Below are 16,828 nucleotides of genomic sequence, written 5' to 3'. Positions count from 1 at the left end.
GCAGTGGGCGGGCTTAGCTCCTCCGCCGCGGAGGCTCTTGGGACTTATAGTACCGAGGCGCGGTGGGGGCGGTACTTCCCGGCATTCTCTGCGTGCGCTTCCGGGAGCGGAGCCCACCGGGTGTGCAGGTGAGGGGGTGCGTCGCGTTGTGTCACCGCACAGGGCCCGCCCGCCCGCAGCAGTCTGCGTGACCACCCCCTACGCCGCCTGGAGCCTCGGTGGGTCCCGCAGCGGTGCGATCAGAGCGTTTCGCCCCGCCGTGCTGACCCGCGGCGGGTGTAGGCCCGGCCTGCCCTCCCGGGGCCCGAGGGGAAGAGCGGGACCGGGACCGGGGGGCTCTGGGGCGTGCGGGAGCGTTTCGCTGTGCGTGCGGGAGGGACTGGGGGAGAATGAGTTTAGCGGGCTCAGCGCAGCTCGGTGGTGCCTGGGAGCCTTAATGGGCGTTGTTGGACGTGTGCTTTGCTGGGTGCTCTTTGCCCCATCTCAAACATCTCTCGCTTACAATCGTGGAATATCCCCAGTTGGAAGAGCCCCATAAGGACCAACGAGTCCAACCCCTGGTGCTGCACAGGCCACCCAAAAATCAACCCATTAAAAGTGCCCTCACGGGGGAGAACCTTTTCCTCATGTCCCACTTGAACCTCCCCCGAGATTTTGATGTTGCTGTTCTACCTCTTTTCTCTAACGTTGCTTGTTTCTTTGTAGGGTTGTTCTTCCAAGGGAGGTGCTAAGGTGCTGTTTGCTGCAGTTTTCATAGCAGTTCTTGTAATTTCTTTCTTTCTTCCTGCATTCTGGTTTTCTCATCTGCACCCTGAAGGCAGGGCAGTGTGGTGTGGGCTGCCTACAGTGGAGTTCTGAAATTGATGGATAGATAGGCAACGATGTACTAAAAATAAGAACTCTGGCTCATGGGGCTGAGGAAGGCTTCTAATGAATGTCAAGTTAATTGCTTTGTCATAATTCAAGAACAGTCTGTAAATGTTGCAGAGGTGTTTATCTAGTGGAGCCAATGGGATGTGACATCTAGCTTATTCCTAATGATCAGATCTTTACTGGTAACCAATCCTGGTACTTCAGTGTTTACCTATGCAGGAATTTCTATGGTTTTTTTAGCCCAAATCTTCTGTGCTACCATTTATGCCTATTGCATCTTGACTTAGCCATCGTGGCCACAAGGAACGGGTTACATCTGACCTCTTTCTCTCTGCAGCAACCACTTATGTGCTTGGGAGTTCTTATCACATCTCCACACTTCTCTTCTTTAGATCAGACACCCTCAGTCAGTCTTTTTAGTCCTCAGGGCTCTGATCACTTCTGTTGTTCTCTGGGTTTGATTCAGCCGTTCTCTCAGGGACGTGCACAGCTGACATCATGCTTCAGGTTAGTGTAGGGTGAAACCTTTGCTTGTTTTAAGCTCTAAACTGTAGGTAATTAGAACAGAGTGGGGATGGTAGGAATTAATTTGAGTCTTTAATCTTCTGGAGTTGAGTATTAAGCATAGCTATTCTGTCATGTCAGATTGCTCTTTGACAGCTTGCCAAGGTTGTGTTTGTAACTTGCATCTGACATGAGGCAGATTCTGGATATTTTATGTTAACCATAAAAATCATTGATGTTTTGTGTTTACCTGTTTAGAAGGCGATCTGAAGAGAAAGCAGCGAGCTTCACTTTTATCTAAACGTGCATTTACAAACTGTCATGAAATTTACCTCTTCTTACTAGTTGTGAGCATGCCTTTCTCTCTTCTACCAGAAGTCTTAGGCAGTTGCAATGAGAAACAGTCCTACTTCTGCTTACAGTCCGCTTATGTTCCTTTATGCCTCTTTGTGTTTTGTTTTGGAGGTGTTCAAGATGTGCAGTCCATTGTCTTCAGGCCTGTATATTCCTGCACGAGGCTTATGCACTGCCAGCGTAATACATGGAAATCGCTGTCATTAGGTGAAACAGGTGCTCGTGCACATAGCTTGAGAAAGGATTTGTTTGTTATTAATACTTCCTCTTTAAGAAGAATGGATGGTTCTTCCATGGCCCTAACAAATTAAAGAAGGGGTTGAGGGGGAGAGGGAAGCAAGGTGTGAGAGGAAAAAATCAGATGGGAAGCGAAGAGGTGGGAGTTCAAGGACTGTTTATGGTGTCAGAAAAGGGGCTGGTGCTTGCAAGAGAGTCTCATGATTCTTCTCAAAAGTTTATTTGCTTTCTGATGTTACAGCTGAGGCGATCTGAAGAGCAACTGCTACTGAAAAGCTTATTATGCTGTCTCTCCTTTGTTATTAATTGATGCCAAATGTGGCATTTGTATGACCCCAAATGAATCAGTCTGAGGAGTTAAACTGGCAAGAAGTTATCAGGAAGAAAAAATGTCTTGGTTAGTTTAGCTGCCCTACATAGTACATGGTGGGATCCGGCAAACCCCAGAAGTGCTGCACAGGAGGCAGTGAGACTGCAGGGCTGAGAAAGCACTTCTCATTGGGTTGATGCAGATGTAGCCTGAAACCACAGCTGAAGACCTCAGATGATGAATGCAGTTGTGTCAAGAGCTTTTTATGAAGTGCCAAACAAGAAAACTCTCCTGTGAGTAGTTAAAATGATTAATAAACAATTGTTCCCCAAGGCTATGGATGGAAAATAAACGTTGCAGAGAGTCCTGAAATGGTGCTAGCTTTGTAATTAAGTTACTGTCTGCAGAATGTGGATGCACTCAGATAGTGATGAGGCAGGTGCACTGCTGCTCAGAGCTCTTCAGTTTCCTGGATTCACAGAGACAGCTCTGGGCTGCTGCTGAAGTGCTGAAACAATGAACAGCAGAAACAATATACTTACAATCTCGTGACATAATGAAGTGTGCACCCTGTTCAGGTGATGTTAACTGCTTCTGAGGGCAGTGGGCAGGTTGTTGTTGTTAATGACTAAATCTTAGTTTAGACAGGGGCATCCTGTGCTTCTAATCAGGTGTGTTTGGTGCTTCTCCTGACCCACAAATTCTTAATTCTTTCTGTGAATTTTGGAACATGCAGACCAGGAATTACATTCTTTTCTGCATCTCTAAGTGTGCCATTGGCACTTAGGTAGGAGTTTAATGGCTTCTCTTAGTGTAACTATCCAAAGCTGCCTTGGGCATATTCTGATCGCAAATGGAGGAGATAAAGCCGGTGCTTCTGAAGTCTTAAAATGTGATTTGAAAGATGTTTTTAGCATTTTTGGCTTTTCTTTTTTAGTGCATTCAAATTCCAGAGTCTACTGCTGTGAGGAAGAACTGCCACCAAAACTCCTTGACAAGCCTTAATTCTTCAGACTACATCAGGATAAGGAGGCAATTGAAGTAAAGGTAGGAATTTGAAACTCTGTGCCTTTGAGGTGACCTCACCTCCCAAGCTTGGGGCACCTTGGAGCTGCAGTGCTGAGAGGTGATGCAGGATTCTATGGAAGACAGAGATCAGCCATCTGAAAGTTCTGCTTTGCTTTGGTTCCTCAGGGCAGAATGTCAGAGCTGAGTGACGAAGCCAGCGAGTCAGAGCTGCTGAGCCGCAGTCTTTCCATGTGGCATGGGGTCGGTCAGATGCTGTGTCGGGAAGAGCTGGATGTTCCCCTGGACTTGCACACAGCCTCTTCCATCGGCCAGTATGAAGTGGTGCAGGAATGCATTCAGCGGTAAGGAGGGGGTTGGAGAGGGCACAGCTCAGCTGTTCTCGGTGACTTATGGTTTTTCTCTGCTCTACAGCTCTGTCTAACACTGCAACAGGGGCACCCCATGAAACTCTGCATGTGTTCTTAGGCACAGAGTTGTGGAGGGCCAAGGCTGCTGATTTAAAAACTCTCAGTGTTTTTTGGAAGCTTCCAGAGCTGGCAGGAATTCCCATGCAGGCTTCAGCACTGGATTATACATTTATTTTTAAGCCTTCTTTCAATACAGCGGTGGTAGCAGGGACTACAGGCACCTACTGCAAGCTCCAGGCCAGTAATTCAGCTGATTTTTTTTATTTTTTTTTTTAGCGGAGATGTGGACTTAAATAAGAAAAACTGTGGTGGCTGGACTCCACTGATGTATGCTTCCTACATTGGCCATGACACCATTGTGCACCTGCTGCTGGAGGCAGGAGTGAATGTGAACATCCCAACACCAGAAGGGCAGACACCACTCATGTTAGCCTCAAGCTGTGGAAATGAAAGCGTTGCTTACTTCCTTCTCCAGGTGTGTATTCTGTAAGAAAGAGGTAAAGCCATGCTACATGATTTAAATGCACAGAGTAGGTTTTGTTCAGCTGCAACCAATGTGTCATTTGTTCTGTTGAGTCCAGCATCCTGACAGGGATTTAAACTCTCTTGGTATCACAGCACAGAGGGGCAGTTACTAAGAGACCCAGCAGAGGGGATGCAGTAAAGAACATTCTCTGTTCTCTTGAAGCAAGGCGCAGAGCTGGAGATGAAAGATATTCATGGTTGGACTGCCTTATTTCACTGTACCAGTGCTGGACATCAGCAGATGGTCAAGTTCTTACTCGACAATGGGGCGAACGCCAACTGCAAGTAAGGAGGAATCTATCACTTTAATTTCTGCCAAGATAAATTTGAGTTATTGCTGGCTTAATTAAAGGATAAACTGAAAGAAACCATGCACAACACCTTCTGAACTCAAGTTCAGTTTCTCATTTTTGAAGTGTGCAGCGGATTCCTGTGAATGAGATCTGCCTGTACACTTATGCACATTAAATTGCCTAAGAACAGCAAGAGGTTCTTGCTTTGCTAGGTCCTGGGACTTTGTCACTGAGAGGTAGGAGTGCTGCTGGAGGAATAGCCTGTTGCTGTACAGAATAACGTTTGCTGTATTTATTAAGAGAGACCAGGATGCAGTACAACAGCCAACATATCATACAGTTTATGACCAGATAAAGGTAGAGGCTGAGGGTAGCCAATTATGGTATGTCAATGAATGCAGCGTGTTTTATCTTTGATTATTCTAGTCTTTGTGTGTGTTTTCCTTCTCTAGGGAGCCTGTGTATGGATATACTCCTCTAATGGAAGCAGCTGCTTCTGGTCATGAGATAATTGTTCAGTACCTTCTCAATCATGTGAGTGTCTGGACAAGTCTCTATAAATCTGTGTTCCTCTTCCTGAGAGAGGAAGAAGCACAAGACTAATACTAGTCCTCTCAGTGTTATGTTTGATCTCTGCCAGTCACCTCTGATCTGAAGTCTCAGATTTCCAGAATTATTCTGAAAGTATCTGTTTTCTGAAGGCTAGTACTCAGGTTGTACAGTGCTTGCCTTGCAGAAGCAGGAGAAAGGCTTGTCTGATGTGACTGAGTAATGACTGAGTTAGGAAACAGCTAGTTCAGTTATCTCTGTGCTGTGTTTGCAGGCTTGTGTGCTTGGGCTGGTGGGCATCTTGTCTCTGCCCTGAATCTTATTGGCATTCGCATGTCTTAATGTCAAACAGTTAGGTTTTTAATATCCCATTTAATTGGTTTAGCTTACTTCCAGAAGGAGGCAGCAATGCAAAGCATTCAGATCAAACCAGCTAGTTCCCACTAGCAATGCACAAGAGCTGCATATGTGGTCTACTTGGCATTTGGGGGTTGTTAAGACCATATAATAGAAAGGCGATGAAGGTATTTATTAGTGGAGCTTGAGCTATCAGAGGTGAGGCTGTATTCCTGATGGGCTTGAGAAACTAAGATAATTTGTCTGTCTTGAATATCTTTTTAAATAGTACACACCTGCTATGAGCATTTCAAATGCCTGTTTTCCAATAGGGGGTGAAAGCAGATGTCAGAGATAACACTGGAGCCACAGCACGGACACTGGCTATGAAGTATGGACATACCAAGATTGTGGGGTTGATAGACCTGCATGCAGCCCCAGTACCCAAGGTCTTCTGCAGGGGTCCAGGTAACAGGTTTTAGTTTGTTTGTCTTAAGATAGAACCTGAAGATAGGTGCTTGATAAGTGAGGCATTATGTATGCGGGGCTAAAATTAGCTGCTCCATCCTGGAAGAATTTCCAGTATTTGTGAGATTGTAAGAGGCAGAGATCCAACACTCTTTTTTGTTATGGTTTACTGGCCCCTTTTTGACCTGGTTAAACTCTCACCCTCTCTTTAACGTTTTCTCTTTCTGTTGCTCTTATAGGATCAGTAGCAAGTAGGTACGTGAATTACCATGCTGCTAACAATCTCTGTTTGGACTACAGGAAAGTACGAAGAGCTGAGTTCCTCAGATGAATCATGTTCTGCTCCCCAGAGACAGAGACCTGTTCGTAGGACCAAGGGTCCCAGCATCCATGATGGGCCCCAGGCTTTGGCTAAGATAACAGCCGTTGGAATTGGGGGAAAGAAGCAGTCTCGCTATGGTAAGAATAGTTAGAAGCCTAACTGAGTCATTTGTGATTTCTGAAGTGCTTTACGGCCATCTCTGTGCCAGCAATATCTTTGTTTTCATTTGGATTTTTCATGCGTGGCTTATACAGGAACAAAAACAGTTAACTCCTTCATACAAGGATGCAACAACAAAACAAGACCTGCTGAATGCACTTGTCAGAGCTGGATATTGATGAATGGTGCACTATCTGCAGAGGAAACACTGCTCTTACCTCAATTACTGTTCCCTCTGACTCTTGAAAAGTCCAGCTTCTCTTTTGTGGTTGGCTCAAAGGCTCAAGAGCCCTTCTCAGGCTGATGACCACAGGAAGTGGTCACATGAGCCAGGAAATCATTGATAATGAAAGTGAACTTGCTGCTCCCAGACCTCTCAGTTTTGTCTTCCTTGATGCTTGAAATATTATTTAAAAAAAATGAAATAGAGGTTTAAGAGCGTATTCAAAGCTTAGTTCATTCTCTTAACACAAATACAGTCATTGTCCATGGTGTGGTAGGTATCAAAGCAATAGCTTTTGAAAGAAGCTACTGTTAGTTTTTGAAAGGATGCTACTGGTGTGTTAACACAGATGCAGAGAGGTTTGCTTTACAGGGCATCCTTAGCTGGGGTGAGGCATAATTGGCATCTTGCTTTCTTAAGCATGTGGTTTTTCCACTTTGGTAGTGGGGGTGTGAGGAGAGGAAATGCTGAAAGCTGCTCCATAATTAAGGTGCATTTCTGCTTTTAGACTGTTTCCTCTGACTTTTCATCAGTGCTGCCATGTAAATAAAGTACAGCTGATTTGATGTGGGGAATTCTGTAGATGTATATGTAGGAGAACTGCTAGATCATGAGGAACTGGTGATGGAGCACCTGGTGAAGGGGTGTAACTGGCCTAGGGAGCACAGGCAAATTGTTTGCATGTGTATTTCACATGCCACCAGAAGGGGTGGACCCGGGGTGGGGTGGAGCCCCCCTGGGCTCCTATAAGGGCCAGCCACTGAAAGGAGAGCATCTCTTGGACCTCGACTGCTTCTTTAGAAGGAGTGCTGTATAGTCAGAGAGCCCCTTCCCTAGTTGGGTGACTTCCTCTTCTTTCTGTATATGACTACTGGCAGATACTTTGCGTGGTATTGCCGAAAACCTGTCAGCAGTAATTTTGCTTCTTCATGAGCAGAACAGTATGCATTTTCCAATTTTTGTATGCTTTTTGAGAATGGCTTCTGCTAGTTGAAACAACAGACCTCTGATTATTTTCAAATCCCTGAGTGCTCTTTCTGCTGGAACTTCCGTGGTAACTTGCATTACTCTGTTCTCCCCTCTTCTTGCACACAGAGCAAGTCATGCCTCAAGGTTATGTTACCTTCAATGATGATGGCAGCTGTGAAGCAGATGATATCCGGAACCGGGATGTTACCTCTCCAATTAATGAGCAAGATGTGGAGAGCAGCAGCAGCAGGGGTAAGTCACCATCTTGGAAAAAGAACCTGACTTGCAGTGCTCAGCTGACTGGTGGGACCAGCCCCTTGGCTTCCAAGTTTGCTTCCCAATCTCCTTAGACTGCTGGGCAGAGGTGGTCACTGGATCTTCACCTCTGACCTGAATCTGTAGCATCACACAACTGTATCAGTGGCCAGAAACTGCTTGTGTTTGAGACTCTGAGCAGAGAGTGAGATGCCACAGTGTGAGGATGGGGAGGAAAAAGAGTGAGGTTCTGAATGCTGCCTTCACCTTTGTCTTCAGTAGTAAGCCCTCAGAAATTCCAGAACCTTGAGTCTGGAGCAGGGGAAGGTCTGGAGCAAGCAAAACTTTCCCTTGGTGAAAGAGGATCAGAGTCCAGCAAAAAACAACTAAGGTGTTCAAGATTGGAAGTATCTCCCTCACAAGGAAAGGCTCAAGTGAGTCAAGATGGTTTGGTGTAAAGAAGAGAACTCTCTGTGGGGATATCAATATGTACAAATAGCTGAATGGAGGATGTAAAGATGAAGCCAGGCACTTCTCATTCCTGCCCAATGATGGGACAAGGGGTGATAAGCACAAGGTGAAATAAAGGAGTTTCCCTCTGAATGTAAGAAAATGTTTTCTTGCTGTGTGGGTGTCTGAGGCTGGAGCAGGGTGCCCAGAGAAGTTATGGAGACTCTGTCCTTGGATATGCTCCTGTACATGGTTCTAGGTGATCAGCTTTGGGGTGACTTTGGACAGCGCAGCCTCAGGAGGTCCCTTCCAAACTCAACCATTTTCTGATCCTCTAGAACAACACAATGAAGGGTTTTATGGGCAGTTCCTAAATTAGTTGAGGATAACATGGAGCTGCGTTGGCTCTGTGCTCAAGGAAAGACCCTTCCTGGATTTCAGTAATGGCAGTGTGGGCTTAATGGTAATGAACCACTTTTCCACTTGGTCATCAAGAGACTCTTAGAAAAACCCACACCTGGCCTTCCTGCTCTCTGAGGTGCTTCGGCTGACTTTAATGCTTGAGATCAGACTTGTGACATTTCTGTCTCAGAATCATTTTGTATCATGAGTATTGCATGAGAAGGGAAAACCCAGAACAAAACTTCTGTTATGCCTCCCAGCAGATCTCACTGGTTGTTGTATGGCAAAAACAGCCCTGAATGTAACGAAGTACAACCTCAAGGTTTTTTTCCCCCCCCGTTCCTTTCCAGAGGATAATGTTTTCTTCACCAACAACCTAGCAGCCATCAGGAGCAGCAGCAGCAGTAGTGAGTGCCTGACCAAAGCCCTGGGGGTCAGCAGTGAAGGCTCCTTGGAAAGCAATGAGGTGAGAGTGTAATTTTCCTTTGTCTGCCTTCGGCTTGGCCTGTGTTGTCACCCTTCCACAGCCTGCTACCTCCACAGAAGGCTGTAGTACTAGGCTGAGGATGGCTAGTGTACAGGAACAAGAAAACAAGCTTCATACTTAAAAGATTATGGATTGGCTTCTTTGGTCTCTGGCTAGTAGCCAGCTGTCAGAGCATTTGCTCTAGAGTAGGTTGTTGATGGTGGGTCAGTATTTTTCTAATCTCTCTTGCTTCTGAACACCTTCTTGAGTGCCGTCTGGCTAGCAGTCTGTAAAGGCCTCTCTTGCTAGAGGTGTGTCAGTCCTTTAGCTTGGTGAGGTATCAGGTGGCTCTGTAAGATCTAGAGAAGCACAGCAGTACTATGTCAGTTCTAAAGTATAAAAAGGGGAAGTGGTGGCAGTTGTTCTGTGGTTCAAGTCGCAGCACCTTCTTTAAAGTCAGCTCTGGGCTGATGTACAGAAGAGTTAGAAATAAATGCTTTGTCTCTTGTGGTGCTTCTTGCCGATGGAAGCTCAGTGCATTGTGCTGGTTCAGGGAGGATTCCCTGCTACTCTTTGCAGCAGCCATGCTACTACATAGGCTGGGATTGTAAGAGCCTGTCACCGTTACAGAGGGTCATACTGTAACAAGCTGCCATCTTGATGATTTGACTCAACCCTTTCTTGTGATGTCTTTCTTTAGCCTTTATTGCTTGCGTTTGTAGACCACTACCTGGATTTAGAGCTTTGCACTTGGAGCCTGCACTTGTTAGATGTAGTGATCCTGGCATCTCTGTGTGACTGTCCTTCACCTTATGTTTCCTGTTGTTTCTTTTTCAGGATTCTGACCATGCAGGCAGTCCTCCTAGTAGGAAACAAGCCAAAAGCTTTAAGGTCAAGAACCGCTACAGCAACAGTGATAGTCAGTGGACCCACTGCGCAGGGAAGGCTGGAGCCTCTAGTCAGCACCTCATCTTTCCTGAGCCCCCTGCCTATACAGGACCACAGGTAACGAAGGACAGAAAGCTATCTCTGAAGTAATGCAGTTCACATCACTGTGTCAGGCTTGGGGGGTTTCTTTGAGGTTGTCCAAGATGCTTTCCTGGCCTTCTCAGGTAAAAGGGAAGCTGACACCAAAATGTTTTTGATGCCAAACCACTGCCCAAGTATAAACGCTTTTGAAAGAGTGATTTCTGGTGTGAAAAACTGCCTGTTTAGGTGTTACTGTCGCTTGGAGAAGTATTGCAGATCCTTTGGGGCTGAGATGGGGCCTAGGGCAAATGCTGATTCATCTGTCTTCTCTGCACTTGTTATGATGTCATATGATGGCTGCAGTGTGCAGGCAGCCCTCTTGTGTTCTGTGATTATAGAGAAGGGCAGTTAACGAGGGAAAGTCACGACTGTTGCTCGAACCCAGGAAGACTTAACAGCAAGATGAGGAAGATGATGTTGCTAATGAAGGGGAGCAGTTAAGTTTTTGTTTGTGGTGGTATAAATTCTTCTGTATGTGCTGCAGGACCTTGCCACATTCCTTGAGCAAATTGGGTGCCTGAAGTACCTGCAGGTGTTTGAGGAGCAAGATGTTGACCTCCGCATCTTCCTGACCCTCACGGAGAGCGATCTGAAGGAAATAGGCATCACGTGAGTGTCTGTAGGGTAGTTCTTATCTTTCCCCCTGAAACCATGCATGCAGGGTGGTCAAGAAAGCTTAGCTGGTGAGTGTTTCTCTACTTAAGCAGCCTCCCACACTACTGTGATATCCCTTAGTTCTTAGCTGCAGCAAGTTTCTGTTGTTAGAGGTGCCTTGAAGGAAGCAGGAGGTTTCAGAGGGCCTCCTGGGCACAGGTGGTACACAGTGTTTGCCCCCTGAGTTTGCCATTCTCCCACTAGCCTATTTGGACCCAAGAGGAAGATGACTTCGGCTATTGCCCGGTGGCACAGCAATGCTCGGCCGCCCAGTGATGCCCTGGAGCTGGCCTACGCAGATCGACTGGAGGCTGAGATGCAGGAGCTGGCCATCCAGCTGCACAAGGTAAGAAGCCTGCTGTGAGGTGTTCAATGGCTTGGTATGCTCTAGTGAGCGTTCAGCAACATATTTCTGTCTTCTGCCTCTAATGGACTGGGGGGAAGGAACAAATATAACTGAGCTACATAACATCTGTTGTGTCCACTGTACATAACCACGCATAAGAGCGGATTATTCACTCCTTTTGTCGCTGTTTCATGCTTGTATAGTTTTTACATCTGTTTCTCATCTGCTTGAGAACTAAGTGGAGAGAAAGGGGTGGGAAGGTGAGTGGCATTGAATACTTTTATTTTTTGGTAGTATTGCTTTATGTGAAGTTGGGCAGCCATTAGCAGACAGGCTTCTATTGACATAGAAAATTGGATCAACTAAATGTCTTTGGAAAGAGAAAGCAAGGGGGAATTGTAACTTTGTGTTGGTCTTTGTACAGACAGAATCTGTAGTGTATGAACAGTAGGCAGCTTCTTTTCTATTGGTTTTGACATGCTTCCTACAGGGACCCTCTCCAATAAAAACAGATGTCATAGCAGGTGTGTTTGATAGTGATGTACAGTACTTGCAGCCTAGTCATCTGCTCCTTTCTGCCCTGCTGTAGAGGTGTGAAGAGGTGGAGGTGATGAAGGGCCAGGTATGCCAGGAGCAGAAGCTGCGTGCAGTGGCAGAAAGCTGTCTGATGGAGAGAGATGAGACCTGGAATGCCGTCCAGTGCCAGCTCCGAGAGGCTCAGACCGTCACCAAGGATGCTGGGGTCTTGCTGGACCAGATCAAGTAAGTTGCTCCAAGAAAATGGTACTGAAGCTAATAAGGAAATGGGGATTTGGGCAATGCAAAGATCAGACATATTGGCATTCTTAGAAGTAATTGCTAGGGTGAGGCAGGAGAGCTCACTAGGAATCTGAACCCTTTCTAGATCCTCTTCCGCTTCCTCTAGTGGGAAGTCACAGCCATGTGAATAGATATCTATCAAGCCTTAAGTGCATGAATTATGAATGTTCTGGCCTTTCAGAGATGCTGAGTGCTCCTGTACCAACTCAAAGGTGAAGGTACTCAGCTCCTTTGGAACCAAAAGCTTAAGTGGTTTATTTGTGCTTGCATGAAACCTAGTTACCGGGTTGTAGCTTGGTGATTGCATGAATGCAGGAAAGAGTTTCTAACTTCCAAATAGTTATCAGAGGGCTTTCAGTGTCCTACCTCTGAGGCCTTACAGAAAAGCCTGCCCTGTTCATGCCCACTGCCTTTGGGTTCCATCTTCCCTTCCCTCTTACTAGATCCTGTGCTGCCTTTGTGGTGCTTTTCTCCCTGACCCAAGCTGAACTCCTGGTCTGTCATGGGCCCTGGTCTGTTGGCTGATAGGACTGACATCATTAAGATGACATTGGTCCTACTTCTATAGTTCTTAGCCCAACAGGGCAGCGTGGTCAGCCAGGGACTGGGTTTGGTTTCCAAAGGACAGCAGAGTGATGTCCCTGGAGCACTCTTCCCACTGAGGAGCTGAGGCTGCACTGTTTGAACTGGTGATGTGATGTCAGTCAAAACTTTACACGTGCTCCCAATGCCTGCCCTGAGGTAGCTTCATTTGCCCATTAGGAACATTGAATTGGGCTTGATTCTCATAAACCAGATGCAGCCCCTGGCTTAGGCTTCCTCTGCTCACTCCGCCCCCTCCTTCTCTTCTCCCCCCGCAGCTCCTCTGTGGACAGGGGCAGAGATTGCTGTGGAGATGGGGCACAGTGGAGAGCGCCCTGAGCTTTGTCTGGGGCACGTCTTCCTCTTCCTGGGAAGGAACAAGGAGCAGTTTGTAACCCAGGGCGTTAGATGTGGTCCCTCGGCATCCCAAGCAGGTACTTGCAGGATGTAGGAGGGCACAGACCAGCATGCTGTTCCAGAAAGCACCCTGTGCACTCCTGACAGACTTTGTTGATCTTGTTTGGCAGATCCTGTCAAGCAGAGCTGTCCTCCCGGCTAACACAAGAGCAGGCAGCTGGCAGAGTGCTGGACACCAAGGGGCAGCTGGGAACTGGTGAGAGCCAAGTGTTGTGTCTGGGAATGGAAGAACTTGTAAACTGAAGAAATGGGTACAGGGTGGGTAGACAGGTGCAGGGGGTGAGCGTGCAGTGGGAGACCCTGGTACAGGCTGCACGCTTGTCTTTCATTGCTGAGTGAGACACTAAACGTAGTATGGAAACAGATGAACAGTTAAGCAGCTACGCTTAAACATAAAGCACTTGCTTGGGGAAAACATCTAAAGCATCTAAGACTTTCACTGCAGCAGAATTTCCCTGAAGCTCTGGGGTCTGGCATGTGTTTCTGGCTAAAACTGCAGAGCTGTAGCATGGGTACTCAGAGTCCTGCTTCTTGGGCCTGTAGCTTCCCCTTGCTACTCTGCAATGTGAGCCTCTCAGGTGTGTTACTGCTCTGTGCACTAGAGCAGGGTCTGAATCCCCTGGTTGTTGGCTCCCTGACTGAGTCTGGGGGATTGTGCTGCTCACGTACTGAGGCAAACTGCTGTATGTGCCTGGACAGGGCTGGCCCAGCAACTCCTTACCACAGGGAGCTAGAGAACAGTCATACTGCCCTAGATGATGTGTCCTTCACTGCTTGGGTGGTAAAAGTGAGATGATGATGATGATTTCAGTCCACTGCAGTTAATCTCTGGTATCTTTCCTTGTGATCTAACCAGTACTTCAGGGGGGAGAAAAAAAATCATAAATAGTAGAGCTGCCTGAAAAAAAACCTCAATTTGTCACAAGCAGTTGCATCTCTCTTCACCTGTGACTCAGAACACATAACTGAAACAACTTTGGTGTAGACACTTCACAGCAGCACCAAACCCTTGTCTGTTGCAGGGAGCATGCATACTGACAACAGTGCGGTTTCTTTCTTGCAGCACAGGAAGGATGGCCGCTGTCCTTGAAGTCTCTGAGCTTGCCTGAGCTGTCAGCTGTCCTCGAGAGATGTGTGGGAGAAATGGGTAAGGATGGGGCAGACTGCTCACATGGAGTGACTGCTGGAGGAGGGAGGTGTGGCAGGGCAGGGTTTTGATTATTTTGTAGAGGTGTGGGCTGAGGGGACCTGGTAACCCCATCTCATCCAGGGAAGTCTCCCAGCTATAAAGCCGTCACTGGCATTTTCTTGCTCTTAATTCTCTCTGCAGATGTTGGGCTCTGCCTCATCCTCTGCTGACAGGTCTGGTCTGGGAGAAGGTTGTCCATAACCCATGTGTCTCCTGCTGATCACTAATTGGAGCTGCCTGTGCAGGGGTTCTGAAAATCTGTGTCCTGAAGACAGGAGCTTGTCCCAGCATCAGGCACATTCTTGTTTCAGGGCCCTGAATGCTGCAAGGGAGAAGGCAGGATAGCAGTAGCTGAGTGCAGTCTGCGGCTTGTTCTTGACCACTTGCAGGCTCGTTGCTTGTAATGACTTTTTTCCTTTTGGTTTGCCTTCAGGAAAGGCTCTGCAGATGGTAACTCAAAACCTCCAAAGGCTCCAGGCCCCAGGGCAGGGTGCGCAGAGCTGGCTAGAGCCATAACAAAGCAGGATGGTGAGTAGGAGCTGATGACAGCCACAGAGGGCTGTGGGATTGAGGGGAGGTTGTTCCTTGCAGCAAGTAACAGCTGTCTGCTGCTTGTGCCCTGTGCTTGTCATAGCCTTTGACTAGGATTTTCGTTTGGAAAATCCATTGTCTCTGTGCTCTGCTGAAAGGGTAACTGTCCTGTTTTTCCTGGTGCCTGCAGGAATACTGACGTCGGGTGACTGTTCCACCCGGAATCTGAGCGTGTCTGGGAGAATGAGCACAAGGACTGTGCTGGCAGCACTGCAGCTCTGCGGAGAGTGTCCCGACGGCTGGCAGATGTGTGGACAAAGGTCTCTGCCATCAGAACATGCCTGGGAGAACGAGGGATGGCAGAGGACAAGGACACAGCAGCTCTCTGGGCCTGACTCCTGTCTAGGTTCCTAGGACTGTGCTGTTTGTACCAGAAGTTCAGGTTAAGAGGAAAAGTGCTGAGCCCAAAGGATTTATCTGCCTTAAACTTCCTGCAGCCTGTGCTGTTCAGGGCTGCGTGGTGTTAGGAAGCGGACAGCTACCCACAGCCATTAACTAATTATCCATTTCCACATCCTATCCTCCCCAAGGCCTCCAACACATGAGTGGTGGTTGCTGAGGAGCTGACACAGAAAATGTGTCTGAGGCAATAAGGAGAGCAGGCTTGTTGTGAGACGAGTAAAGTGAGCAGAGTTGGTAATGTCTGAGAAACTCCAGCAGCCCAAGTCTAGCTGGAACACCTTCCCTGCTGTTGTCTCAGATCTGTGCTTCAAAACTGCACCCTTCAGCTAGCCTGCCTTAATTCAGTTCGGATTCTTGCCCCCCTCGGGTCATTTTGATCATGTTCTTTATTCCCAAAGAACTTTTTTTTTGTGGTAAATGCTTTGTGGCAAGCATTTAGAAGCAGCAGACTCCAGGTGCCAGGTCTGCTGGTGCCAAGATCCTAGCACTACCAGTGGTTGCGAAGCAGATGTGTCCCTGGAAGGACATGAAAGAGAAGGAAAAACTCAAGGCTGTTTGGTCTGCTTTGCCTCTGGCAAGCAGCAGAATGCCAAGGCAGGCAGAACAAGAACTGAGAGAGAGAACTGCTGAGATGGATAGAAGAAATGCCATCCCAAATGTAGCTGTACTGCAGTGCTTCAGCCCTCAGCTGCTGCCTTAGTTTCCAGGTTTCAGTGTTGGAAAAGAGGCCTGCCAAGGCTTTCTGGTGTTGGCAGCTGTTGGTGTTGGTGGTGTGCTTTCAAAGGGCAAACAAAAGGTGCAGGGGAAGGGCTGCCTCCCAGGGGGCAATGCTTGATCTCTGGGAGCTGGGCAAGGAGTCATGGAATTGAAGGAGTTGGAAGGGACCTCCAGAGATCACTGAGCCCACAAGGGCACTGGTGCCTGCTCCATGGATGTAAAATGGCTTCCAGAACTGCGCAGTGAGCCTGTTCCTGTGTCCTGCTGAGTCCTGGGGGAGAGACACCTGTGGTCTGACTGCTGGCCTTGATGAATCTGGAGAAGTCTCCATCTCTGAGAAGAAGAAACTGCGTGCTCTTTTGGTACATCTGATTAAGGGCCAGAAAGAAATAAAGTACAAAAATCCCTCCCAGCTCCATCCTTTGAGCTAGTTGCTCTTTATCAGCTGCCTGCAGCTCTTCAGACAAGCTGGAACCCAGTCCCCCAGAGGAGGACCTGCACTGCTGCAGCTTGTAGGTGCGTGGCAGCGTGCTCAGCTGGGCTGTGTTGCTTCCTGCTCATGTTTAACTCTTGTCCTTCATTCCCTGTTACAGAGTAGGGGTAGGCCAGAGGCTCAGATAATGGGAAAGAAGAAGGGAGTCCTACGCAATGGGTTCTGCAGGAGCCCAGGTGCCCCAAGGGCATCACCAGGGGAGGGGTTTTATAGAGTAGTGTTCCATGAAGGACAGTAATTCAGTGCTGGAAGGGCGGCTGTGCAAGCAGCAGGGCCTCTGGTGCTACCCAAAGTCCAGCTGTCCGTATTAAGTAACATTTGTTACTCAGCTAAAACAATAAAAGCCGAAAACCTGTTTGTGGTGCTTCCTGTGTGGGCTTCTCACGAGGGAGCTGGAGTTGTGGCACTAGGAGTAACCTGATTCATTTACTTCAGGAATACACAGTGCTTCCAGCTCT

The 16,828-nt window shown here is 47.6% G+C and overlaps 1 protein-coding gene across 5 annotated transcripts; it reads left to right on the top strand.

Annotated features, from left to right (window-relative positions):
* Nucleotides 44-16,727, top strand: ANKS3 (ankyrin repeat and sterile alpha motif domain containing 3). 5 transcript variants are annotated; one of them, XM_021411318.1, is made up of 18 exons: nucleotides 44-128; nucleotides 3,216-3,325; nucleotides 3,473-3,648; nucleotides 3,991-4,189; nucleotides 4,403-4,524; nucleotides 4,985-5,066; nucleotides 5,750-5,885; nucleotides 6,186-6,344; nucleotides 7,685-7,810; nucleotides 9,016-9,131; nucleotides 9,969-10,136; nucleotides 10,645-10,769; nucleotides 11,019-11,160; nucleotides 11,750-11,922; nucleotides 13,089-13,174; nucleotides 14,042-14,125; nucleotides 14,601-14,695; nucleotides 14,889-16,727. In XM_021411318.1, the coding sequence occupies exons 3-17, from the start codon at nucleotides 3,479-3,481 to the stop codon at nucleotides 14,681-14,683; spliced, it is 1,971 nt and encodes a 656-aa protein (XP_021266993.1). In that variant the 5' UTR covers nucleotides 44-128; nucleotides 3,216-3,325; nucleotides 3,473-3,478; the 3' UTR covers nucleotides 14,684-14,695; nucleotides 14,889-16,727. The 5 variants fall into 5 exon arrangements, 4 of the variants coding, with proteins under 4 accessions (XP_021266993.1, XP_021266994.1, XP_021266995.1 ...); XM_021411319.1 differs by having other exon boundaries at nucleotides 76-218; XR_002443084.1 differs by lacking the exons at nucleotides 14,601-14,695; nucleotides 14,889-16,727 and adding an exon at nucleotides 12,840-12,995 and having other exon boundaries at nucleotides 14,042-14,096.

The sequence above is a fragment of the Numida meleagris genome, chromosome 13 (assembly GCF_002078875.1).
Source record: "Numida meleagris isolate 19003 breed g44 Domestic line chromosome 13, NumMel1.0, whole genome shotgun sequence".
NCBI lineage: Eukaryota > Metazoa > Chordata > Aves > Galliformes > Numididae > Numida > Numida meleagris.
Note: the sequence above shows the minus strand (reverse complement) of the source record. Positions and strands in the feature narration are given on the sequence as shown.

Excerpts from the sequence above, each read along its gene's own strand:
- ANKS3 (XM_021411318.1), top strand. The coding sequence starts at position 3,479 with ATGTCAGAGCTGAGTGACGAAGCCAGCGAGTCAGAGCTGCTGAGCCGC. Across the intron at positions 7,811-9,015 it reads GGAGAGCAGCAGCAGCAGGG|AGGATAATGTTTTCTTCACC; the intron begins GTAAGTCACCAT and ends GTTCCTTTCCAG. Across the intron at positions 13,175-14,041 it reads CAAGGGGCAGCTGGGAACTG|CACAGGAAGGATGGCCGCTG; the intron begins GTGAGAGCCAAG and ends TCTTTCTTGCAG.